The sequence below is a fragment of the Notamacropus eugenii genome, chromosome 3 (assembly GCF_028372415.1).
Source record: "Notamacropus eugenii isolate mMacEug1 chromosome 3, mMacEug1.pri_v2, whole genome shotgun sequence".
Classification (NCBI taxonomy): Eukaryota; Metazoa; Chordata; class Mammalia; order Diprotodontia; family Macropodidae; genus Notamacropus; species Notamacropus eugenii.
This window is the reverse complement of record NC_092874.1, coordinates 329,145,391-329,172,930: the sequence shown is the minus strand read 5'-3', so window position 1 is coordinate 329,172,930 and position 27,540 is coordinate 329,145,391. Positions and strand designations below refer to the sequence as shown.

The 27,540-nt window shown below is 36.7% G+C and overlaps 1 protein-coding gene across 11 annotated transcripts in view; it reads left to right on the top strand.

The window, feature by feature from the left end:
* Window positions 1-27,540, top strand: part of AOPEP (aminopeptidase O (putative)) — a 553,954-nt gene that overhangs the window by 406,635 nt on the left and 119,779 nt on the right. Inside the window, exon 14 of one of the 11 annotated variants that reach the window (XR_011964391.1) lies at window positions 5-64. The exons of 9 other annotated variants lie outside the window; for them this stretch is intronic. Coding sequence is in view for 1 of the 2 variants with exons in the window: in XM_072596918.1 (XP_072453019.1) it covers window positions 5-19 (15 nt within the window). In the remaining variant the exon portion in view is untranslated. Of the gene's footprint in view, window positions 1-4; window positions 26,924-27,540 lie in introns of those variants that run through there. One more of the 11 variants, XM_072596918.1, reaches the window with a different exon arrangement.

Here is a 27,540-nt window from a genome sequence, read left to right as displayed (position 1 = left end):
GCAGTTTGGCCACTGGTGAATGGGACAAAGGCTATGTAGCTAATTGGTGCCTTTCCAGGGCAAGGTAAAGTTGAAGGAATTTTTATTGTTGTTGTTAATTTTTATAAAAGCATCAAAGGACTTTCTGGTGTTTCTGATAGCTCATAGGACCCTAGGTTTAGGATTGGAAGGGACCTCAGAAGCCATCTTGTCTAGCCTCACTTTACAGATGTGAAAACTGAGGGCATATAAATGACTTGTCAAAAATCAAAGTATTAGAAATGGAATTTGAAACCATGTCCTGTAATTCTGGTCAGTGGTCCATTCAGTATATCATAGTCTGATTTAAAGATATCTTCTGAAATACAGTCGTGCATATAAATAGAGTAATGTACCTCATTGTATTGCCTTTGACAAAGATTTTGAACCTCTTATGAAGTCTGGTTGCATAGAACTCCATGTTTAGTTCCATAAATGGCCTCTAAATAGGTATTTTTTCCCGCAATTAAACCAACTTATACCTTTAAAACAAAACTAATTTTTCTCACATCCAAAAATGTGGCATTAGAGGTTTTGTCAATTTCTACTAAAGTAAGAAATTAATTACATTTGTTTCTGATAGATTCTGATTTGTTTCCATCTGGTCTCTACATCCATTTGTTTAATCACTTCCCTTTCTTACTTTTCTTTTCCTCCCAAGCCGCCTACCCATTATCTTTAGCCTCCACTGAAGATTGAGATTATATCCACTACCTTGTGATTTTTTCCTTCTTGAGAGAGTCACATTTTTTCTCCCACAGGAGGAAGGTTCTGCTATTACTAATTTGTGTCACTGGGAACTAGCAACAATTACATACAAATGGAAAAAAAAAATCCAGGAAAGGGACAACTGTTCTTTGTATATGTGTATGTTTGTATTTTTTGTAAGAATACATAAATGGAAGAAGAATATGAATATTAGACAAGGAACTATAATATAAACTTAAAAAAATAAACTTGAGAATGAGAAATGGTGGACGTGGGCAACTCTAACTTACCGTGGCAGTTGTACTTAGAAAGTTCTCTAAGTGAAACGCAAAAGGAAAATTTTAGCAGTGAAGTTTTTATTCGAGGTCTAGAGGACAAAACCATAAAACGGAGTTCCCTCAGTGAGATATGGCTGCTGAACAAGGAATTAAAAGTTATTTTATGCTGCCATTTGGTTTTGATTCCTTATGTTATCCTTTTCATTTGCCCATTTACCCTTTTCCAGATAAATCGCTAGATCTGTATAAATATAAATACATGTGTACATATAATATAATCTCTTTGTGTATACATATATAATATGTAGTCTCTGTGTATATACATATATAATATATAGTCTTTGCGTGTATACATATATGTATAACTTTTTTCTTCCAGTCATTGATTTTCATCGTTTTCCTGATATATACAGTTCTTTCTCTCATTTCTTTTTCATTTCCTGTTCTCTTTCTGTTGTAGTTTTCCTATTTTTCTTTTCACCTATATAAATTAGGATTATATTTTGTACTTTCCTTCTGTATTGTTTTTAACCCACTTTCTATTAGGTTTCTTATATTCAGGTATTATTTCTTTCTGATATTCTTTTTATTTGCTTCAGGATCTTGTTTAATTTGAATAATTTTCCTGTGGGGAAGATGGAGTGGGGAGGGATGTAGAAATTAGAATAACAAAGTTGATACATTAGTATATCAACAAGTTAAATAAAAAGAATGTTAAACAGTGGCAGTTATAGCCATGTTTTGCAAGCTGTATCTTCACATGTATCTACAAATTCATTCAATAGTTTTTCTAAATGGGCTTTGGAAATAAATAAGAGTCCCCCCTATATAACCAGCCCTTAACAATTAAAGTTTCCTGTTGTTTTTTTCCTTCTCTTTTCACGTCCATTCATTCAGAGATAACGTAAAATTCTTCACTATACTCAAAAATTGAGACAAAACAATTGGAGTAAGGCACTTTTACCTTGAAAAAATGTGAATAAAGATGCAGAATTTCTAAGAGTTCTAATTCTAAGGAATACTTGGGAGTATGGTGCATATCCACTTATTCCCTTAGGGCATGGGATAGAATTCAGTTTTCTGACTGAGAAATGGTCTTAAACTTAAACTTGTAATTTTCTTAAAACTTACATAGTCCTCTCTGGAAAGGAGTAGGAATTTTTAAAAGGAAAACTAAGCAGCAAGTTTATAATTACTGCCTATAGCATTCCTTCCTTGACACTGAACAGTGTTGTTCAATTACCATCTCTATGCAGGTGACTCCCAGGCTTGGTCTCTCCCCTGAGATCCAGTCCGTCATCACCAGCTGCTTATTAAACATTTCTAACTCGATATCTAGTAGGCATCTCAAATTCATTACGTCTGAAACAAAACGTCATTTTTCCCCACAAAAATTCCCCACTTCCCTATTTTTATTGAGGGTGTCCCCATTTTTCTAATCACTAGGATTCCCAACCCTCCTAGTAGCATCCTACATAGTTCTCACTCCATCTGCCCGTATATTCAGTCAGTTGCTAAATCTTATTAGTTCTACTTCTGCAACATGTCTCTCATTCATCCTCTTCCCTCCACTCACGGCTGCCACCCTTATTCAGGCCCTCATAATCTCTCGGATTATTAAAAATAGCTTCCTAATTTGTGCCACAAATTTTGTTTTTTGCTTTTTTTCTCCCTTGCCCATGCAACTGCCAAAGTGGTGCTCCTAAAGTACAAGTCTGATTGTGTCATTTCCTTGGTCAAAAAAGTCCAGTGGTTCCCTTTAGTTCACTACGATGAAATGGAAGCCCCTCTGGCTTTTTTTTTTAAAACTCTTCAGGATCACGCTTCCACATTCTCCCTTCCACCCAGCCTGACTTGCCCTTTTGTTCTCATTTTTGTGGAATGTATTCCCTCCTCATCTCCTTAACTTCCTTCAAAGATGATCTCAAGTGCTATCTCCTGCTGGAAGCCTGTTCTGATGTCCCCTAGTTTTTAGTGCCCTCTTTGCAGTTACTTTTCTCTGTGTGGGTTCTTTCAGATAGGATGAAAGCTCATTGAAAGCACGGACTGCTGTTGGTATTCACAGTGTCTGGTGCACAGTAGGTACTTAATGCTTATTGATTTGTTCTGTTGATATTACAAAGTTAGGAGTCCCATGTTAGGCTACTTAATGTTGACATCAACCTCTTGAATGATATTAATATGATTTTATTTATGTTGATAACATGCTTTCCTTACATTGCCTTGACTCTCAGCTGACTGTTTTGGCCAGTGTTGGCATCGTTCATAATAGCTGTCATTTGTATGGTGCTTTAAGATTTGCAAAGATTAGCTCATTTGATCCTCACAATAATCCTGTAAGATAGGTACCATTACTATCTCCATTTTACAGGTGAAGAAACTGAAGCAGACAAAGATTAAGTGACTTGACTAGGGTTGCACAGCTAGAAAGTGTCTGTGGATTTGAACTCAATTCTCCTTGACTCCATGTCCAAGCTTATGACACAGAAGTTTTAGAATATGCTGTATACAGAGGTGTTCTAGAAAGTGTTCTTTAAATTGAAGTTTTAAACATGGAGTGAATTTTCCTTGAAATAACAAGAATAGAAAATGAGAATCCCAAGAGAGACTGCTATAAAAGCTTGGGAAGCATAGATTTACAGTTGTAAGGGAATTTAGAGTTCATCTCTAGAGTCCAATCCCCTCATTTTATAGATGAAGAAAATAAGGCACAGAGGCTCAGTGACAGGATCACCTATCTAGTCTGTACTTTCTGATATTTATCAATCTTCTAACTATTTGTCTAGATTGAATGTAAAATACCTTCATGAAATTTTAAAGTTATCCCCTGAAAATATTTACGTGGAGGTTATAGTCCTTTTTGGGTTCTGTAGCACACCAACATTTTGGCTTTTATTTATTCTTGTCTTTGTTTTCTCTGTATACTTTGAATTGTAGTCAGCAATGATTCTAAGTCTCACAGTAGTCAAATAAGACTCCTAGAACTGTGTAGGAAAGTTTCTAATTTTACAAATAAAAGGAGCTTGGATTTTGTTCTTTGGTGATAACCAATGATTGCTTTTCTCACTTTGTCCATTACAGATTTCACATGTGAGTGAGTACTTTAAGAATTGTAAAATCTGTTCTAAGATTTTAAAAAGTTTATAATGCTATTTGCTTGAAATTTAAAGTAAATTAACATAGTTTGTATTTATCTTCTGTGGTTTGCTACTTGACAAGACTTGTATTATGTTTGTTTCGTGATTCTGAAGACCAGTTTTTAACACTAATAAAAGCCACTCTCTACTGTATGTTTCCTTCCTGAAAACTGGTTTAGTAAGATGAAGTATCTTACTTAAACCCATAACAGCAAGAAACCATCAACAATCAATAAATCAATCAGCAGCCATGAGTTATGGCTGAATCTCCAGAGCCATCAGCCGAAATGCAGAGCAGGAATTCTGAGGATGGACTTCGCCTAAAGTGTGACCCAGAGTCATCAATTAGGATTAATCTGCTGCATTCATTGTAGTTCCAAATAGTAGAATCACCAAAGATCTTATGTGTTTTGTTAATGATACAGTACCAATGCAGGCTTTGTCAGGGGCTAGGGATGGTAGTTTCTCTTTGTAAGGGTTCCCTACGCAGTGAAAATCCCTATCCGCTGTGTGTGTATGTAATACTACCTTACAATAGTTTTATTGATACCAGATTTTCGTAGAAATGCTTTATGGATTCTAATTGGAAAACAGAAAACCTCTAGTTACCAATAGTTTCTTATTCTATCTATAGTTACTTGCTATTTTCTGTTCTTTTTTTTTTTTTTTTTTACGGAAAGTTTGGAGGGTGAAGGAAAATAGCATTTTGTAAAAAATTCAAAATAAATATATAGAAATAATTATGTAGTTATTACGTGCAGTTCACAATTTTATTTCTGAAATTTGTGTTCTGCATTCCTGTGGCCCACTTTTATTTGAATATCTTTTTCTGGTAGTCCCCTCTTCCCCTGAGGAAAAAAAAATTTTTTTACTTTGTTTTTAATAGCCACTTAAATTTTGTGATTGCTTTTTCTTTTGTACAACAAATTGGTGAGTTTACATGTAAGAAAATATCTTTTGCCAGGGCTTTAGTCAGATCAAATTTCACATGACCTTTGCTCTGTTGTCCTTTTTTAGCAGGGCCTGGGGAGAATTGCTATGAAATATATTCTTAGTAGTGTGGGAGTGGGTCTGCTATCTTTTCTTATACTATTAAAGCACCAGATGGAGCACAGTTTTAAAAACATATGCCGATCTCAATAGGGAACACACAAACACCAAAATCTACTTTGAGTTACTCTAAGGGAAACCAAGCATAGACATTTCTCCATACCCATCATGTAAATAAAATATAATTTTTATAAAAATCTTTGGATGAAAATGTTGGCTGACCCTATCACCATGAGTAATAACATTGTGCTTCTAATTGGTTACAGGACAATCATTTGGTATCAGTAGGGAGAATGAGATTTTATTTCTTTTCTAGGTATTGACAATAAGACAATAGGGACAAAAGGGACAATAAGAAATGTCCCTTTCTTGGACCACCAGTATAAGGCTTCCATTTTAAAAGTAGAAATGCTTGAAAATAATTGAAAGGTACGGATAATTTATATCACTATTAATGGTAGCAGGTTTGATGCCAGCTGCCATCTATTCTTTTGTGCAGTGAAAGATTAAAGCCATTTTAATATAAAACACAAGAGTTCTACAGGAAAAGGAGTGGGGAGTGGAGGAGGAAACCAGAGGTTTTTAGTTACTTTTAGGAAGTATTAGTTATGCTACCGTGACAGAATGCTTTATTTAGCAATAATTCTCATCTGTGGAATTTTCATGAACTGATATTTGGTGCTTGTTCTCAGATGGCAGTAGTAAGATGCCATATTTGGTAATATCCTATCATAGGGTCACTATAGTTTAGGGTCTCACTATTTTCATTTATCTCTCATTTCAGGAAGTGACATGGAGGAACTATTGTTAAGCCCAGTGGCACATGTCCCTTCTATTTGTATTTATAGGAAACAGATATTTTAATGAATGATTTTAAAATGTAATTGCTTTAGTCCTATGACCTACATAGAATTTGTCATTTTAAAAAAATTTAGGTTCCAAAGGAGTAAAACTTACAGAAATGTGCTTCACTCAAGATATGTATTCTACATCTATTTAGTTTAGAGCTCAAACATGGCAATTAAGGTGTTTGATTTCACTATCCAGCTTTTTATTAAATGTAGACATACACATGTGGATTGTGTCAAATTATTAGGTCCTATATAAATTACTGAATTATTAGATCCTATTGTCATAATATTGTGTTAAATTTTTTTTTTTTTTTGGCTTTGGCCAAACAAAGAGTTAAAATCATAACGTTAGCCCTGGAAGGAGCCTCACCCGTGATTCAGTCCAAACTCTTTGTTTTGTGAATGAGGAAACTGACTTATGCTGGTTTATTTTCTGTTAGAATTAAAGAATTTGTTCACATTAAGATCCCATTAGGGACTACTGACTATCAAAGTCTATTAGCCTTTTAGTCCACACAGGCTTTCTGAATTACAGAAGTACTATTTAGTAATAAACAGTAATGGTTTGAAAATAGTTGTACATTGCTCTGCAGCTCAAACAGGAACTTATTTGCCTAGAAAGCTCTGTCCTCTTGCCTTCTGAGAAAAAGTGTGTAAAGTTAACTTTGGTTCTTCTGAAATTAATACACAGAAAAAGTGAAAATAAGTCATCTAATGTATCTCACAGAGTCCTAAACCTACATCTCCTCAACAACAGCTTAGTAAGTCAAGAATGTTGACTGAAAATTCTAGGTTTGACATTACAGGAAAATTACTGAAGAAGTAGAAGAAAGAATTTCTGCTATTCAGAAATTTCTGATCTAGAAAGAAAGAAGCTGTCTGTCTGTCACCCCTCCTTCCCTTCTTTCTCTCTCCTGCCTCCTCCCCTTCTAAGGTCATGTCCAAGTATAAATGAGTGTAGAGAAAAGAATATAAGTATTTCATATTCTTACCAATCAGACTACACTGGTCTAGTGTTTCCAGCGACAGCCCTTAGTTTCATAGAATATTCATTTACACATGCAGACTATAAATTGTGCAAGGAAATTAAGAAATTTAATTATCTGAATCTATTTGCGTACTTTAATGGAATTTATAGGCACAAATACAGGCTTTATCAACATGTTTGAAAACATTGAGTACATGAGGCTGGAAGTGCATCTTGGAAGTTCTGTTTATGTTAATGATCTAAGATGAGCTCTGAACTAAAATCATTGCACCCATTTTTAGAAAAGCAGGATACCATATGCTATGTACAATATATTAGCTTTTAATTTTGTTTTTATATCTCAATGTCTGAGGAGAGAAGTCAGGTCTCTATCCATATTTGCTGAAGGAAATTATGACACAAAGCTCCTGTGACATGTTCATTAATCATCTTAGCCCTGTGTAGAAGGCTATGAATCCATTCTGCACTCCCACTTGTGTATCTTCATTTTCTTTGTGGACAGTTGCTTGTCACACATAGTTCAGTACCATCCTTTTATGAAATGTGAGAATGCCACCATTTTCATCATCAAAGTTCTGGGAGCATTTGTGTTCCGTGATAAATTTATCTGTGTGTAATGTAAAATGTAATACCATTGAAATGAATTGTAAATTCAGTATAATTTAATGTGAAACATAAATGCCTCAAGTCAACAAGCATTTTTTAAGCACCTACTATTTGCAATATACTTTGCTAACCGATTTGTCCTCAGGAGGTTTAGTACATATCTTCCTTACTGTAAGAAATCCTTCTTTCCTTTCTCTTTCTTTTTTTCTTCCCTGGTGGATTTTCTTTCCCCTTTCAGTGTTTCAATTTAATATGAGAGGAAAAAAAGATCTGAATTTGAAATAAATCAAAGAATATCACATGACCATATTAATAGATTTAAATTCTCAGCTGAAGGGAAAAGCAGTATAACATAGAAAACCGGGTTCAAATTCTACTTCTGATGCTCATTTCCTGTGTGACCTTGGGTAAGTATCCTCTTAGCCTCGGTTTCCTCATCTGTATAACGACAAGATTATATATGGCCTCTGAGGTCCTTTCAAGTACTAAATCACTAATCCTGCAAGGTCTCATAGTTTAAAAGCCTCCCCTCATTCCACTTTTGGTCTATGGATGAAGGCCATCCTAATGCTCAGATGGTTAAGTGACTTCTCCAAAGTAACACAAGTATGAAGTAGCAGAACTGGACATTTAACCAAGCTCTCCTGATTCCCAGTCCAGTGTTCTTTTTGATATCCCACTCTGCTCCCATATAACCAGAAACCCTGAGCAATCTAGAATCCTGTGAATTTTAACTCCATGACCTTTTGTATTTTCATTATACCACATTTACATAGCATGCCATTTGGAAATTGTTAGGCATTTCAGTTCTAGAGTCATACCTTCTTACTCCTTGACACTTGTAGTATTTTGGAGAATAATCCTTTGCTTCTGTTTTTTCTTTCTTCTTCTGAAACCAAGCATATGAGTCTCCATTGCCAATTAGGTACTACATAACCATATATCTGTTTTATTTCACGGAAGTCAAGAGAAGCGGGCTTTTCAAGAGGTAGGGAGTTTGGAATGCTAGAATTTTGTTGTTTTAATGAGAAGATGGTATTTCTTTATTGTTAGGACATCCACATTTGTATAATGTGACATTGTATAAGAAATGGTAAGAAAACTACCGAGTGGATATTTTTTCTTCATCAACATAGGAACTTCTTTTGGTAGCAGGTAGACGAGGAGTTGGTAGCCATGTTGCGTATTTCCTTTTGTATTTTGAAGTGAGGCAGCTGTAGGTATACATTTCCTAGGGCAGTTTTTCACTGTTAGCATATTGGCTTTCAAGGTAGAGAAAAAGAACCAGACTAGAGAATAAAAGGCAAAATTTGTAGGAGAGAATATGTGTGTTGGACAATGTAATCCCATATTGCTTTTATTATCTGTTGTGGTCCGTCTCTCTAAGTTTTAAATACATTTAAACATAACTTACTTAGATATTGAGAATTAAAAGGCTCTGTGTTAAAAGTTAATGGAGTACTCTCTCTCCTCACACCCTAGTTCAGGTTCTCACCACCTCTCACTTGGACAGTTCTGGTTTGTCTCCTCTTCATTTTTCCTCTACACAGTGGCCAACATAATCATCCTCTAGAACAGGTCTGATGATATCATGGCTCTGTGCTACCATCTTCAGTCTTTCCTTAGTTCCCTCTAAGATACATGCAAACTCCTGCCTCCTCCCCCAGCTCCCACCCCCCAAAAAACTAATCTTAACAATTTGGCTTGAGTTTAAACTGCCATAGATAATCTTCCTTGTCAGTAATGTTTCTGTCTCTTACCATGATGGCCTTTACCTTAGCTGTCTCTCGTTGCTAGAATATACTTCTGTTTTACCTCTTCCTCTTAAAATCCTTCACTTTATTTTGGGTTCAGCTGAGGTCCCAAAGCAGATAGAGCTCTGGGCCTGGAGTCAGGAAGACTCCTTTTCTTGAGTTCAGATCTGGCCTCAAACACTAGCTGGCTGTGTGACCCTGGGCAAGTCACTTAACCCTGTTTGTCTGAGTTTCCTCATCTGTAAAATGAGTTAGAGAAGGAAATGGCAAACCACTCAGTATTTTTGCCAAGAGAACTTCAAATGAGTTGCAAAGACTGTGACACAATTGAAATGACTGAACAACCACAATGAGTAGCTGGCCCTACCCTACACAAGACCTTTCTTGATTCCTCCCAATATTTTCAGGCTCACCCCAACCCCCCAGAAGTTGCTTTGTATTTATTCTGTGTATACTTCACTTTTACTAATCTGTGTGCATGCTGTCACCCCAGTAAAATGAAAGCTGCTAGGGCAGTGTATTATTTTGATCTTTGTCAGACAATGCCTTACACACTGAGGGTCTTTAAAGTGTTGTGGAGCTGAAGTGAAGTTGACCATAAAGTTTGTTATTCTCAGTATGTCTAAGAGATACTCTAAGGGAGTATCCTCCCACATGCTCTCGTATACTATTCATTCAAAATTGAATCCTTCCACCTAAACGTTTCATACTTTTAGCTCTTACTTCCTGAGAGGATCTCTAGTTGTCTTAGATCAATTAAGGTCAAAATCTTCCTTTGTTACTATTTGGTACATCAGGAAACAGAAGCCCAGGAAACAGAAAAATCTTAATGAATTTGCCGAAGATACATAAGTGAGTCACTGTACCCTGGAATTTCCACACCCTGTTTTAGGCTATGGCAACCAGACGTTGCTTTGTCTCTTAATTTTTTCATTTACTGAGAAGTTTTTATGTACGTCTAGGGATGCTTTGTTTTTTAAGTATTAATCTGTCCATGCTAATTCTGTCTCTGGCATTTTGCATTGTGAAACCTAGTTCTTTTTCTGCTTTAATTCTATTATTAGACAGATGGTAAAAGCAAATCATTTTTCTGATGATTGTGCTTCAACCCTCTCCTTATGTAAAAGTTCTGTATTGTGATCTGTTTGAAGAGGCATAAATAGAAAGGTTCTGCGTTGTAATCTGTTTAAAGAGTGTTGTACTGTGGCAGTTTTCTTTCTTTCTCCCATCTTTTTTTTTTTTTAATTGTATGATTCCAATAAAATAGAGGTTGTATAGTATAGTAAAATCTTTTCTTCTTTGTTCTCACTTGTCCATTGGAGAGACTAGAAGCATTTTTTGGAATTATTTTTAGATTTCAGTTAACCGGGTTTTCCTCACGCAACAGTTCTTTGGCTAGCTGTCGATGTAGTAGTATCAGTTTTATGAGTTTTGTATTTGTACACTTGTAGGTTACTGCCTGTTTCATTATTCTTTCCAGCTATCTAAAAAAAAAAAAAGTGTTTACCATCTCTAGCCCTCAGCCTGAAGTACACAAACATTGTTCTAGTTTTAGTCCCAGGCACTTTGCCATCTTCCCCTGCAGCATACTCGATCCTTATTCATTTGTTGCGTTTACTAAGTTATTAACTCTTGTTCCCTTTGTCCATTCTTTTTCTATTTGAAGTTTACTTTTAGGATAGTGCTATTTAGCCCCTAGTCTGCTGAATTTTGCCATATTGGGTCACGCAAAGGCTTCATAGAACTCCATAACCCTTCTGTTAAATGGGCTTGTACTGCATGTCACACAAGGCACATATGAGCATAGGCACTTCACCAGGCAATAATTTTCCCTGAAATGACCATTTTGTGAACCAGTTGAGAGTGTAAGTCTTAGATGACTCCAACGTTTTGAACGTGTGGAAATCTGATCTTGATATTAAGTAGCAGCAGCTTATCTCAAATAATCAAATCTTAGGTAAGCATAGAAGTCATGAGAGTTTTAGAAAATGTTTTGATCGGTTATATATGGAACTATATAAAATATAAATTGTGCAATTAACAAATGGCTACTTAAAGGAGCTAAAAATTTTCCAGGCATATCCCAAGCAGGTTATTAGTGAGCTCAATTAGAATTTATTAAGCATCTACTGCATGCCAGGTGATATGCTTTGTATCCGCTGGGGATACAAAGAAAGGTAAAATTGGTTGCTGATCTTAAGGAGGTCACAGTCTAATCAAAAAGACAACCATGTACAAAGTGAGATATCCATAGGATAAATGAGAGCTAATCAAAGAGGAAATGCATTAGCATTAAGGGGGTATTGGGAAAGTCTTCTTGCTGGAGGTAAGGATTTAGCTGAGACCTGAAGGAAGCTGGAGGCAGAGGGGAGTGGGGAGAACATTCTGGGCATGGGAGGCAGCCAGTGAAAATGTCTGGAACCTCGAGATGGGAGAATCTTGTGTGAGAAAGAGCCAGGAAGCCTGTATCCCTGGACTGAATAGTACATGCAGGGGACTAAGATGTAAGAAGACTGGAAAGGTAGGAGGGGGTCTGGTTAAAAACCAAACAGATGATTTTATGTTTGATTCCCAAGGCAGTAGGGAGCCACTGGAGTTTACTGAATGGGTGGGGAGGGGGTTAGTGTGATTCAAGCAGCTAATGAGTAACAGGGCTGGAAGGAGGACCCAAGTCTCCTAGGTCCCAGTTAGCTTTTTTTTCTACTCCCAAAGTGAAGTTTGTCCTACTCCTAAAGGGCACTACTAAATAAGAATATGAGAAAAAGCCAACCTTTGGTATAGAGAAGAGGAAATACTTTGAGGTGTTTGTTGTATTTGTTGCTAAGATGGAGAGATTAGAGAAAGGAGGAGAATTAGAGAATGGATAAGCTCAAGATAGCCTTACATGGATGTTTGTGATAGCCTAGAAACTAAGACTGAACGTCCCTTTTCCCCAGACCATAGAGTTTATTACAGACATCTTGACTTAGTTGGCTCATGGGGAAGGAGGGAGTAGACTTGAGGGAGTTTTCATTCTGCTGATTCAGAAGAACTGGCAAAGATGGAAGAGAAAAGCCACTGCTCGGGTACCTCTGAGGGTTGAAGCTGAAATCCTGGCTTTCATGTTAAATTAGTGCTATAAGTTAAAAGGCATGAAGTTTTTGTAAAGCATGTCACAGTCAAAACCAACTATGACAGGAAAACATTCTCATATATATTTTCCTTGTTAAGCAATGAATGTGACCAGATTACCAGGTTTTTTATCTTTGAAAGAATTAAAGGGACTCTCACAGAAGATTGTTTTTTTCTCTCAGTCTATATTTTTAAAGAAAAATGTGTTTCTTATTTAAGGGAGCTAGATGGTGCAGCTGACAGAAGTGCTGTGCTAAAGTCAGGAAGCTCTGAGTTCAAATCCACCCTTAAATAGTTACTAACTGGATGACCCTGAGCAAGTCACTTCACCTATTTGCTTTAGGTTTCTCAACTGTAAAGTGGGGATAATAAGATCACCTGGGCAATATTTATAAAGTGCTTACTTAGCACAGTGCCTGGCCCATATTGTAGGGGCCCTATAAATGCTTGTTCTCTTTTACCTCTTTGACATTTTTATAAATTTCACCCCCTACCACCACCTTGTTTTTCTTTTCCTCATCATATATGTACATACTTTGATATGCTTGAGTTTTGGAAATGTTTGCTTTTCTGGAGTTGTAATTTCCTCTCCTTATGACCTTTTTCCCCCATACCCCTCTTCAAATGCCATATTTATATAACCAATAATGCTGCCTTGTCTTTGTGAAAGATTTAGTGATGCAGAACTGTATTTATTTTAAAATATAGGCAGGAGGGCAGAGGAAGACTGGCTTAGGGAAATAGAATATCAGATTATTATTATTTTTAAGTGAGAGCATGTCCATGTATCAAACTATATATTAAAGCATTGATATAGAAAGTATTTTAAAGGTTTTCACATGGAGAAGGCATTATTTCTCTTTGGCCCCTAGCTTAGAAGAGGGGATAGAAGCGCAAAGGTGTCAATTATGGCGTCAGGGTAGGGGGAGTGTGTGGAGTTGAAATGACTTCCTGACTACTAAAGGCACCCAGAAGTGAAATAGGCTGCTTCAGTAGGTTGTGGGTAACCCTTCATTGGAAGTCTTCAGACAGAGCCTGGATGATGACTTGGTATAGTAAAGAAGAGTTGGTTTGGTTTCTCCCTACATGGGTTGGAGTAGATGGTTCCAGAATCCCCACTTAGGCTTTTACTACCCTTTTTGACATGAGAGGATAAGGTGCCAGAGAATTTATCACGCAATCTTAATATGGTGTGGGTCTTCAGAATAAACTGGGGAAGAGAGCAGAAGCAGCCATGAGGTCTAGTCATAATAGTGGCTCATGTTTCTCTAGAGCTTAAAGGTTTACAAAGCAGTTTTTTTGCCCAGTTCTAAGTGGCAGGTGGTAAAAGTATGGTTCAGAGGAGTTAAGGGACTTGGCCTTAAAAAACGTTTGAAAGCTGGAATTTGAACCCAGGCCACCTGTGTCCAAGACTACAATTCTTTTCTCTGTAGCATGGGCAAACATCAGATATGTCACCCTTATAAATTAGTAAAAAAAAAAAAAAAATTGCTATTTACCTGAAATCTATAAACAGTAGTACTGATAGTTCAAGTATATGTATATATTTCATCATGCATATTTTATGTATATATCCTTTATGTTGCTATCTGAAGGCATTTGTCAGAATAGGAAGGAGAGATCAATGTCTCTGCAACTCTAAATTGCCCTTCGTTTGAGGCTCCTATCGTTATTTCCAAACCCTGGCACTGTTTGCATCTTACTGACTCATTCTTTTTGATGTTGTTGTCTAGAAAAAAAACTGCCATATACACACACATATATGCGTATATATATATGTATATATATACATACATACATATTTGCATATATATATGTAAAAATACTTGGTCACCGCGGACCATCAGAGCAATAGTATCTGTAGAAAAGCTGAGAACAGCTTGGAACTATGAAGTTAGGACAGTAGACACCAGCAAATCATGGCAGAAAGTAACTTCATATTTTCAAAAGTTTGGCTTTGCTTAAATTTAGGTTCGTTTTTTCAGGATCAAGTCTTGAATTGCATTGCTACAACCTTGATTTATGTTAGATAATGGCAGAGAAGAAATCTTAACTTGTTTCAACAAGACTGTGCATTTTTGTGTGTAAATCCTTTGAAAGGGGGTAAAGGAAAAAATAATGATGGTAATTATGGATTTTGAACATGTAGTCCAAGTTATCTAGATGTTTTGTTCCTGACCTATTTTGAAATAATAAAATATGAGAATAGGAAAAAATAGAGGATGGGTACATATGAATTTCAAAGCAGCTATTATTATTCTCAACTAATATTTTCTTGTTGAAGGGTGAGGGACACAAATTTCTATTTAAGGCTAAGCATAAAGAAGAGGATTTAACAGCGCACATTTGGAGGTACCGGCTCTTTTTTTCAAACAGTTTTTCATAGCATATTTTAATATGAGGTTACAAACAGCAATTTTGAAAGGAAAGTGACTTCTATTTCAATACAGTAGAAAAGTTCAGATCCAAAGATGGTTTTGTATCTCCAAGCAAGTTAACACTAAGCATTTTGTTAATAAAAGCTGTGTTGATGCACAATTACAGTTACAGAATTGTCATTGCAGAATCATTTACATTCTGTTGTGCTTTTTTTCCTTTCCCCTACCTTGCACATGAGCATCACATCAACTGCTTGTTACATAGAACTTGGGAGACGGCCACGGGGCTGTCCCTGTCCTCAGCTGTTTATGAATTGAATATTTTCCATTTTGCAATTAGACTAAGAATATTAAGCAGCCATACTTTCGCCTACTTCAGAATGGTGTTAAATATGAACTAAAATCTTGATGATAAGTTTTTATGATTTTTCAGCCCGAATGGCTATTTAGGCCATCATCTTTTTTACCCCCCAAAGGAAGAAGTGGCTTAATTGGAACATGAGCCGTGGAGATGCATCATGGTTGGGGGAAAGTACAGTTGCTTCTATGCATGTAGGCATGTGATTATAACATTACCTTTGAATCTGCAGACAAGCCGAGGTGCCCTTAGCATTAATTCAGGCCCAGGCAGCTTTGTTATTTCTGCATGCTGTGTTCTCAGCCCACTCCCTATGGTACGATTGTCTCCCAGGCAGTCAGACTGACTCCGGGAAGCTGGTGGGTGTGGGATGCCCTGCATTGCCACATGCAAATACATGTTGTATTTACTCAGTTGTACAATTCCAGTAGACCTGTGCCAAAGGGATTTAGCTGAAATCATCATCCTGTATCTTTGATTTGGGTATTCTGCTCCTTTGTTAATTAATGTTAACCCAATTTGCACAAGGGCTCAGTAGCCAGTGGCAAAATGCCTGCTGATGTCCCAGGCTTTGTAGAATTCCAGTAAGCTTTCAAAAGTCAGCCGTCAGAGTTCTTTCCCAAAGTTGCTTGTGAATTCTGTAGCTCTTTTAATATTAATCATCAACAAAATAGACTTTGCATTATCACAACTGACATTTATTTAGCACTTTAAAGTTTGCCAAATGCTTTATGTAAATTATCTCCTTTGGGCCTTACAACAATTCTGCAAGATGGATATTTAAAGGTGTTTTTTAACTCATGTAATAGGTGGGGAGGCTGAGCTGAGCCTCAGAGAAGTCACATAGCAAGTACATAGGACCATAGAGCTAGATAGAAATGGACCCCAGTGTCCACCTAAGTCTAGTCTCCTCATTCTGCAGATATGGAAGTTGAGAACCACCCAAAGAGTCTGTGTTGCCCCCAGTCACATAGAGTCGTAATTTGAACTCAGATCCTGATTCCGAAGTCAGTGCCCTTTCTGTTGTTCTGTTCCCTAGCTCCCAGCGTTTAGGAGGCCTGAAGGCCTTATTATGAACTGAAAGAGTTAATGGGCCTTCTGTAAGCACTCGACTTATTACCAGAGTCACTTAGGCACTGAGGATGAATTTGCCAGATATTTGTATCTACTGAGTAATTGGTTATAAATTATAAAGAAGACTTCTTAGAATGTCATCAGCATATTCAGATGTTTATATCATCATGAATTAATTTTGGTAGGAAAATGTTGAATACATGTCTAACACTTTCTAACAGTGGCTGTATTTGTTTTTGCAAGTATGCAGGGTAGAGGAGGAAAGCTTGTTGAGCAGAACAACTAGTTACTCCCTCTTGTCCACTCCCACCCTCATACAGGCAACTTCCCAACTCTCCCAGTAGAAGTGACTTTCTCTTTCATCTACTCTGTCTGCTCCACCCCTCTGAAGCTAAGGGTTTCTTTAAACCTGTATGGGAAGGACAAAGGACAGAAGGTGCCTGAAGCAACTGACCTCAGAAGAGTTATCGCCTTTCTTTCCCCCAGAGAAGGGGCTCAGTTGTGGCTAGGTTTCTTTGGGTCTGGATTCACTTGGTCTTTGATTTTGATAAGTTATAAAATCTCTTTTCTGCCTAGCTCTAAGCCCCAGTGCTTAGAATGTTCCCAGAAGTTATGAAAACCTCTCTCTTCTTGAGTACATCAACCCCAACCTTCTTGTGACGGTTTTACCTCCAGGGACACACATACAAATCTGTATAATAATAACTACCATTTGGTATTAGAAAAAAGTTTATTTTACATCAGATGGCAAAACAGAAAGCAAAAAGACTTTTAATGAAGAATGATTGATAAAATGGATTCGTCTTTCCCTAGAAAGAACTGGAGAGGGGAGAAGAGGCAGACAATGAAAGTATATAGTACTTTAGGTTCCATCTCCTTAGCACATCAGATATAACAGTGCTCCTAGCCCCAGACATAGTCTTAATACTGGACTCATGGTGTCCTCTTCTCCTTTCTCCTCTGGTATAATGTCTGAAGCCACTTAGGGATGCCTGGGGCCAGAGGTGGCCCCTGTCTGTCTCTGTCTGTCTGTCTGTCTCTCTCTCTCTTTTTCTCTTTCTCTCCCCCTCCTTCCCTTCCTCTCTTCCTCCCTCTCTCTCTCTCCCTCCCTCTCTCCTTCCCTTCCTTTTTACATGAGATGTTTTGTTCTTCCACTAGTTGTAGCATTTATTCAAATTTCTCCATTTTCCCCCCATAAGGCCCACTCTTTTCCCCTGATATTTAACTCTATGGCAAGCAGCAGAGAAAGAGGAGGAGGGAAAGTGGAGCAGAAACAAAGAAGGAGATTGTGCTGTTGGTCCCAGGCCCACCCCTGGCAACTTTCAATAGTCTTATGACAGTTCCTATTGGAGAGGCTGGGTGGTGTAATCGAAGAGGTTTTTGACTTAAAGTTAGAAAGGACTTAAGCTCAGTCTGACTTCAGCCCTCACTAGTTGTGTGATGTACCCTCTCTGCGCCTCTGCTTCCTCATCTGTAAAATGGGACTGGTACATTTCTACCTCCTATTGTTGTCATAAGGAAAGCATATGTGATCTAGAGACTTGTGTAGGTCTATCTTCAGATTTACTTGTAACATCGTAACTTAGCCAAGAGACTGATCTAATAGGCTTGATTCTCCCATCACTGGGATGCCTTGAGACTGGGGTTTATGTATTATAAACCACAAAGCTCTATATAAGTGTGAATGGTTTTTGTTATTCTTCACCCAGTCTTACAGCTATTTACGACAGTGTTGCAGTGACTTAAGCAATGTTAATTAAAATCAAGATCTCAAACATTTCTTCCTTATTTCAGCCAATAAAGTGTTCTAACCTGTACCATTTTGTAAATGTTAAAATTATTTTTAAGAAGGAGAGTTGAGGGAAATATAGATCAGTTATTGCATCTGTGCAGGGGACTCCTTCTGAGGCTCTTCCTTCCATCATTGTCAATCAGTCCGTGTTCTGTCGATTGATAAACTTAAGAGATTTCTGAGATCTGTCCAAGATTGGGCTTGAACCCCTAGCTCTTCCTGACTTGAAGCAGCGTTTATCCACTACACCAAGTTGCCTGTGTATTATGATGAGTGATGTTTAATCCTTGCCATCTTTCATGTATGCCAATTGACTAGAAGGTAAGGAAAAGAAAAGATTTTTATAATGTGGGCCTAAGCAAAGAGGGCCACAGGTGTAACCAAAAAGTGTGTCAAGTTTCAAACATTGCTACAGTTGACTTCAAAAGAGGAAGAGTCAGTAGAGAAAAGAATTATGTGGGGAAAGTACTTTTTTTGGATTACTTTCATAAAGGAGGCCAGGTCAGTGGAAAAAATACTTAAGAAAAGAAAAGGAAAGAATAAAGTTTTTCAGGTATTTGAACACCACATAATTACCATAATGTCCTTCTTAAAGGGTGGATTTTTACCGGGTAGTTTAATCTCAAAGTAATCATAAGCCTTTTGTCAGATTGACACTTAGAATTGTTTGTCTAATTTTTAAAAATTTTCCATTTAGAAAATCATTGAGAGCATACATTTATCTTAAATGGTCCTCTTTTATAGAGATAGCATATGTAATTTTCTGTGGTGAAACCTCTGGGTGTAACTGGCAAATGGAAAGCTTGGTGCATTGTAGTCAGTCAAATCAGCAAGCTAGGAAGTGTCTACCGTGTGCCAGGCACTACAGGGCTGGGGTTGCACAGGAAGCTGGTAACATCCCCTGCCTTCAAGGAACTCATAGTTTAATGGAGGTGACAAAGTCAAACAGCCATATATGAGCAAGGGACATAGATACAGATGTAGCTAGCTTATCTATTCACTGACCTTTGTCAGCAGGAGCAAAGTTTATATTCCTTTGTCCTTCAGAGCATCATTGTACCTCTAGTTGAGTACTTGTAATAGATACTTTGTGGTCTTTCAGCATGTGGGTAGGAGGAGACAGAATTTTTTTCTAGGGGACCAGCAATGGTTACTCTGGCATATATGAAAATAGAAGTAATGAGAAGGAAACATCTAGTGGAAGATGACTCCATTATCGTTATTCCTCTGCATAAAACAGGAGGTAGGGGTGGGAAAGAGCACACACTGACACAGCAGTTGCTATAGTTAGGATATTTGACTATTGGCCTGGTAAATTCACAAAGGTCACAGATTTAGATCTAGAAGAGGAACCATACACCTTCTCCTTCCCCTAGCATTTTAAAGATAAAGCAACTGCAGCCCAGAGAAATAAGAGATGTAACATAACTTCTGCCCAAGGGGGCCAAGCTGTGGTTTTGGACCCATGGCATTTGACTCAGAGTCCAGAATTCTTTCTCCTGTACCTTACTAGATTCTTTGTCCATAAGAAATGATTACAATGTGGTGACCAGGTCAGAAGATCAGGATTTGGTCATTCTGTAAAAGAATTGGTTTAACTCTTTCTGGGTGAAAGACTGACACTGTTGATCAACTGTAAAATAATGAAATTATTCAAATGTGTGGTCTTGTTTTGTTTTTTTTTTTAAAGAGTGATGTCTCACCTTCAATGTTTCCTTTGGTAGCAGTGGGTTTTGTGTGGGTTTTTCAGAGTATAAAGAAAAATAAGATACTTGGAGGTTTCCGATCATTTCTTTGCTCCCTATGCCCTCTGATATAGATGAAAATTTCACTGTCTCTTAACATAACCTATTCTTCTAGGTAGAGATCCAAATTATAAGGGCTACTGCTAATAGTCACTCTGAGTGTCTTCCTTCATTTGCAGCCATAGTTACAGAATGTACTGTCAGTGTATATTAATAAGTAAGTTGAACTCAGTTGCACTCTAATAGGGCCATTGACCTGGTTTGAACTCCATAATAAGTAAATGGCAGATTTATTTGTTTTCTCCCTTGGTTTGTTTTATGATCTTTAAGGAGGAAATTAAATAGCAAAATTCTGCATTCACATGATGCTAATGGTCAGATGTCAGGAAATTTAGAGTTAAAATTGAAACACAAATTTAACTCTTTGGGATTGTGTTCTAGATTATGTTCAGCAGTTTTACAGGCAAATCAGTTTCTATGTTTTTAAATTATAAATTACAGCATTCTTTACAAATGAAAACAAGCAAAATAAGAAAGAAAATCTTCCCTATAACCATAATGTCTGAACTATTTACGTTTTGCTTAAAGTAAGATATCCATTTAAAAATCATTATTTATTTTCTCTTTTTTCTAACTGTATAATTAAAAAGCCTTGCTGCTGGTGTTTTTAGGTAGTTACTCTAGTTCTATTTTATACACTCTGTGAAGTGATATTCATATGGATCTTTCCATCTTTCTTGGTGTCTTTACTATTTGTTATTCTTGGGATCAGTCATATTGAATTACATTCGCATAGCTGTATAATCAGTCAATCATCAGTGGTTGGAACCTAAATGTTTGTTTCCATTTTTTTACTATTACAAAGCAAGCAGCTTTTTAGTTATTATAATATATACTATAATAACATATGTAATATAATTATAACAATTAATAAAATATTTAAAACCTAAGGACTAGATTTAAACCTTGACTTTTTTAAACTTGTAAAATGATACATCAAGGAAATCTGGAAATATTTTTATTAAAGATTTTTAGTACATATATATATTTATAATATAAATATACATAATATAAATATATATAAATATTTAGTATTATAACCATGCTTAAACAATGTATTCTCCCATTTATGAATGGAGAAGGTTGGAGTCTGATCTCTAAGGTTCTTTTCAGCAATCTCTCTCTCTCCCCCTCTCTCTCTCCCTCTCTCTCTCTCTCTCCATATATATATATACACATACACACACATGTATACATACTTACTCCATACATACTCACTCCTACTCACCTGAGGGGGGGGGAAGAGAGAGAGATGAAATTTTAGTACTTTTTATGCTGTTTCTTCATAGGAATAAGTATTTTTGTTGTGTTTATATTCACTAAATAGTAGATAAATGAGTTATCAGTATTGTTTGGATTTTTCAATAAGGATTTTTTCACTTCTAATGTTTTATAACTTGCTACATTACCATATGTATTTCTCTACCCTAAGTTGCATGCATACTTTGTTTTCATACATGTACATCTATCACGTATAGAGACATATCTTTGTTGCATCAGACATTAGTTCATTGAACAGCTTGAAAGAATAAAACTTTCAGTTTCTTCTTATGTAAAGATGTTTTCTATAATTCAGAGAATATTTCCTGTTCTTTAATAAAAAATCAGAGAGCAAGCATATGGATATAGGGCCAGTATTGGAGTCAGACCTGGATTCACTTCCTGCCTCTGATCCATACTAGCTATTTGACAAGGAATAATTATTTAACTTATGCATTCTCCCCACCCCTCTGTGAGGTTATATACCTTGCAGGACAATTGGGAACTTCACTTGTGCTTTAGTGGAGGAGTTTCCAAAATTTGGATGTCATCACATTAGTGATGTCACATGTTTGGATCATTCCCACTCACCCAAAGGAAAAAAAGCTACTAGATAAGGGTCGTGGTTACTATAAATTCTTACTGCACAGTTCAGTTCTTTGCTGCTTTTGACACTCCTGTTAGATTCTTTTTCCTGTCCTTTCTTTCCTTCTCTTCTTTGTTGTCTCCTTATCTTATAGGTCTGTATTCACATGTCTCTTCTTAGCTTTCCACTCTATACAATCTCATTTGCTCCCATGGCCATCACTTCCCCTCACTATGCAGAAGAATTTTTATATCTGTGTCTCTAGTTTTAACCTCTCTTGAGTTACTTTTTCTCCAACTATGGATAGCGCATTACTATTTGAATAGTCCGCTGGCAATTCGAACTCGCCATATCTGAAATCAAGCATATTATCTTTGTCTCTAACTGTAACCTCTATTCCACCTTCTGACTTGAATGGTTCTTCTGGAATCGCAGTTCACTCTCTATCCCTCTATCCCTTGGGAGGGGGTATCTTTAACTTTTCTCTCTTCCACATTTCCCATATATATTCCATCAGTGATCAAGTCCAATCCCTTCACCTTTGCAACATTTTTCTTCATCCCTTCCTCTCTATTCCCAGTGTGATGGCCATAGAACAGTCATTACCATACACCTGTACTTTTTCAATAACTTTATAAAAAACAGTGATTCTCTCACTGCTTCAGTATATACTCATTGCCAAATAATCTTTTTTACCCATAGTTCTGGTCATATTGTTTAAAGTTTTTAGTGACTCCCTATCACCTCTCTGATTCAGTTTTAATTCCTTTTCCAGACTTTGAGTCCTCTAATATCTTACTTCAGTTGGTCTTTTCAGGATTATCTCATTTCTTCTCCCTCACATAAGCTATGCTCCAACCAAATTAGATTATTCTTTGTTCCCTAAAGATGAACTTACATTACTAACCTGCCACCATATATACTAACTACTATGCCTGGAATGCATTTCTTTCCCACTTTTGCCTGTTGAAAGTGCCCATCATTTAAAACCCTAGCTCAAATGCCATCTCTTCTCTGAAGCTGTCCTCAGTTGCCACAGTTGGTAATAACCATCTTTAGATCATTTTATTTAGCAGCTCTTATGAGCTTATAATGTCATGTGTGTCTAATTCTTCTAATATAGAGTAAGATCCATTGGGGGCAGAAATGCTTCTGCCTTTTGCCTCTCCCCAAGTCAAAAACACAGTGATACGCTTAACAAGTGTTTATTGAAAGCCATTGCTAAATGAAAAAACAGACTTTCTGAGTATATTTTTGGGTCTTGTACCTATCTGAATTTTTTTCATTTTTAGGTAAAGTGATGAATTTCAAAACAACATCCAACATATCAAAACTCAAAAGGAAGAGTACAGTATATATTTACACATGCTCTTGAGTTATGGGTCATAAATAAATTGGATGTAGAGTTAGTTGTAGACATCGTGTAGTCCTGTCTCATTTTGTAGATTGGATAAGGCCCAGAGAGATTGAAGTGATTTGTTCAAATTGTCACAAGGAGAGGGTGACAGTCAGGACTAGAGCCCAGTCCCTCTAATGCCAAATCCAGTGTTTTTTTCAAGTATACTGTGTGATAAATGCAGACAACAGAAGCAGAAAATGCCTACAATTATGTTCTTTTTTTTTTTTTTTTTGGAGGCAGTTAGGGTTAAGTGACTTGCCCAGGGTCATACAGCTAGTAATTGTCTGAGGTCAGATTTGAACTCAAGTCCTCCTGACTCAAGGACTGGGACTCTATCCATTGCACCACCTTAGCTGCCTCAATTATGACCTTATTCTAAACTGACATCTGATGGCAAAAAGATATAACATTACACATTATTTGGTGATGATATGATTCCCCCCATTTGGGGTAGTTTCATAGATGGAAATATTTTTTTGAAGTCTCCATACTTTGATCTACTTTATACAGTGTTCACCAAGTTTGTCTACTGGAGATGTTTAAAGGAAATAGCATGACTATGGCCAAAACATTTGACTTCTCGGAGCCTCAATTTTTTCATCTGTAAAACTGGGATAATACCACCTATAATACCTAACTCAGAAAGTTTTATGTGGAGATGATGGTGATATGAAGTGGTATGCAAGTCTTGAAATGATAGTACCACATATGTGTCAACGAGTCATTCATGTGTCAGTGATACATAGTTTATTGATCGTTTAGGGATCAGCCTCTTTCCTTGTATATCTACTACACCGGCTCAAAATCTTCTCATTACCAGCCAGCTTCATGAAAATAAAAGATTGAGGATGTTAAGGATCTGAGAGGTAAGTTAACAGTAGTGGAAAGACCCTTGGAATTTAGTTAGAAGACGTGGTGTGACCTCAGGCAAACTTGATGACCCTTCTGATGCTTGTTTTTTGTCTGTGTATAGGAACAAAAATATCCGTCTTGTCCATTTCACTCACGTGAGCATTATGAAATTGTAAGGAATTACCATTATTATCAGCACTTTTTATTGACTTCAAAGGAAGTGGGAAAAATATAGTCAATAATGAGGATCAGGATGTTCATGACTTGTGAATTTACACACATGTATGTTGTATATGTTCTTAGGCTTAACTGAAATGTTAACCTTGTCTGGTGATGTTCCTTCAAACAGTGTATCTCTTAATCCATTCATGTCTACTCATCCTGTATATTCCTTGTATCCATATTTCCCTGTAAATTTGCCTTGAAGGGGACTGCTTAATGTACTGGATACTTTTCTTGTATTCCCTTGACTTTATATGGAGACCAATGGATCATGCTAATTGTCTGCTATCCCTTGTTCTAACCTTATCTCTGACTGTCCCCTGGCTTTTCCAGTCATACAACTCGCTAAAGTCATGATTTTCATTAACTCTCCTGCATAATTCCACAGTTGTAATGTATTTCAGACTGCTTACGCCCGCCATGCGCCTCTCTAAACTTCAGTTCTTTGGAGATTATTTTCCCTTTTCAGCCATAAAACATCACTGAGAGGATCTTGATATTAAACACTGTCAAGTCAGGCAAGTCAGTTGGTGCAAAAAGTTTATTATACTTGTGCTTTGAAATAAAAATTTTCATCCTAACTCTACTTTCTTTGCCTTATGGATAACGCAAAAATACCCTTCATCCATTGTCACAACTTGGTCCTTCAATGTATTCTTAAATCCCAGTCCTTCTAGTATTTAAAAAAAAAAAAAAGATTGTCCTTAGCTTCAGGGACATATTTGAAATCATTGAATGAACTGTGTAGATTCTCAAGAGTAATGCAGTATGCTGGTCTCCTCCTGTTCATCTTTGGGCCCAGCTCCTTGTCAGTTTTTATATCTGACCAAAATAAAAGTCAATCCATTTGATATAGTCCAGATAATTAAGAATTGTTTATTAATTTGTGCTTTTTTTTGCTACTTAGTTGAGTCAGTTGATCCCATTTAGGAGGCTGACTGCAGTGATGTGGGCCTTGCTGTATGTATATTCTGTATACTTCATATATACTACTTGTATCATAGATAAGAAAATTTTCCTGGTTGGTTAATCCCTTTTTTTCTGATCTTTCCTCTTTTTGTATTGGATATGTTAGAAGTCATGAATTTATTTCCAAAGCTTGTGTGTTCTCAGCATTGTAAAGTTACTTGGGGCCCTAAAGTCGTAGTTCCATTTCTTTTTATGCACTACAATTCGCTTTTTGGGCTATCAAGTCATCGTGATTTCTGGTCACCTAATGCCAGCCAGTCAGTGAACACAAGTGTCTACGATGTACCTAGCATATACATTGCTAAGTTCTAAGGATACAAAGAAAGGGGAAAAAAAACCTCAATTCCTGCTCTAAATTCACAGTCTAATGGGAGAAACAATATGAAAATAACTGCGCAAACAAATTACATACAGGATTAATTGGACCTAAACAGTAGAGGGAAGGTACTAGCATTAAAGGGGATCAGGAAAGGCTTCTTATAAAAAATGGAGTTTTAGCTGAGATTTGAAGAAACCCCAAAGGCCAGAAGATGGAGATGAGGAGAGAGAGAATTTCAAGCATGGAGAACAGCCAGTGAAGATGACCAGATTCTGGAACTAGATTAACTTGTGTGAAAAACAGCAAGGAGGCAAAGCCATAGGGAATGTAAAACATATAGTGTAGGAGGGAGCCAGATTGTAAAGTGCTTTGAATGACAAAAGATTTTCTATTTGATCCTGGAGGTAGTAGGGAGCCACTGGAGTTTATTGAATAAGAAGAGTGACATGCTCAGATCTGCACCATTAATTAATTAATCAGATAGCTGAGTAGAGGACAGCTTTGAACAATTTAGGGCTTAGTAATAATATGTCTGAATTGTCAGTTACCACTGTTTTTGTTTGTTTTTTTTTTTTCCTTTTTTTGGTGATACCCTTGCTGTGGCTATTTTAATGGGGATGTTTTTGAGCATATCCACCAGAGGTACAGAGAAAGAAGATGCATTCAATTTGCTTTCTTTCTGGTGGTTTATGTCAAAACGATTTGTTCAGGGAACTTAATTTGGGAATATTTCTAGATCTCCTGTATTTACGTTGCCTTGAATGCTAAATCATCTGCCTTTCAACTTTCTTGGGATATTCTGTCTCCATGTCTATTGTACCTTTTCTAGTACCTGCTTGTCCTTAGAGCTAAGTTCAAGATTCTTATCCTGAAGACTTTATAGAATTCTGAGCCCAATGCATATTAAAACCTAGATGTGAGAACTGAGAAACTTGGGCGGTCTGTGTTGTGATAGACATAATACTGGACTTAGAATCTAATGGGCTGGGTTCAAGTCTCAGCTTTGTCATTTACAACTTTGTGATCCTGGGCAAGTCATCTTAAACTCAGTGAGTCTCAACTTTCTCATTAAAACAACTGGGAAAATCATGATGATTTTTCTTCCAGGCCTGAGAATCAAATGTTATCTTGTATGTAAAGAAATTTGCAGCCTGTAAAGCATTCTGTGTGTGTATGTTATTGTTACTATTATTATATATTTAATTGGTGACATTTCTATATAAATTATTTTATTTCCTGATTTTACTATAATTGTTCATTTCAATGTTATCCTTTTTTCAGTTAACTGTCTTTGGCACTAACCCTTGAGTAGGGCTCTTCTCCAAAGATTCCTTAGCTGTAAAGGAAAGGGGTTATGCTAGATCAACTCTAAGGTTCTTTTTAGCTTTTCAATTAAACTTAAGTAAAATAATTATTGGAAGAGGAAACAGGAGAAGGATTTCATGTTTTCATTGTCAGGATTATAATGATTGCTTTAGAAGTTAAAAAGTGGTTCATTCAGGTTTTTTGCTCCTTAATTTTAAATTACTTGATTCAGTTGTTTTGAAATACTGCCCTTGTCAAGGATTTATTCTTTGCATTTTATGAAAAGGTAGTAATGTGATTAAGTGGAAAGGATTGGAATTTAGAACCCCAGGATTGTATTCCAGGTTTTACCATTGACATATATTCAACTTGGGTTAAATCAATTTGAAAAGTAACCCTCCCACCACCCACTTCCCATCCAAATGAACTTTTATACAGGTAGGAGAGTCAACCTGATCTCCTAGATTGAGCACAGGATCAAGACTGAGGATTTGTAGATTAATCCTGTTTCCAGCTTTTCCTTTGTGCCTATTGATCTATAAAACGGAAATAATCACCCCTGAATTCTTCTCACTCCTTTGGGCCTGATTCATCATGAAACCTATTTCACAGTTAGATGGGTGCAACTTCAACTCAGTCTTGGAGAGGATTTTAAAGCTGGAAGAGACCACAGACCTCATGGAGTCTACCCTCTCCTCCCAAACCCATGTACATTATGCA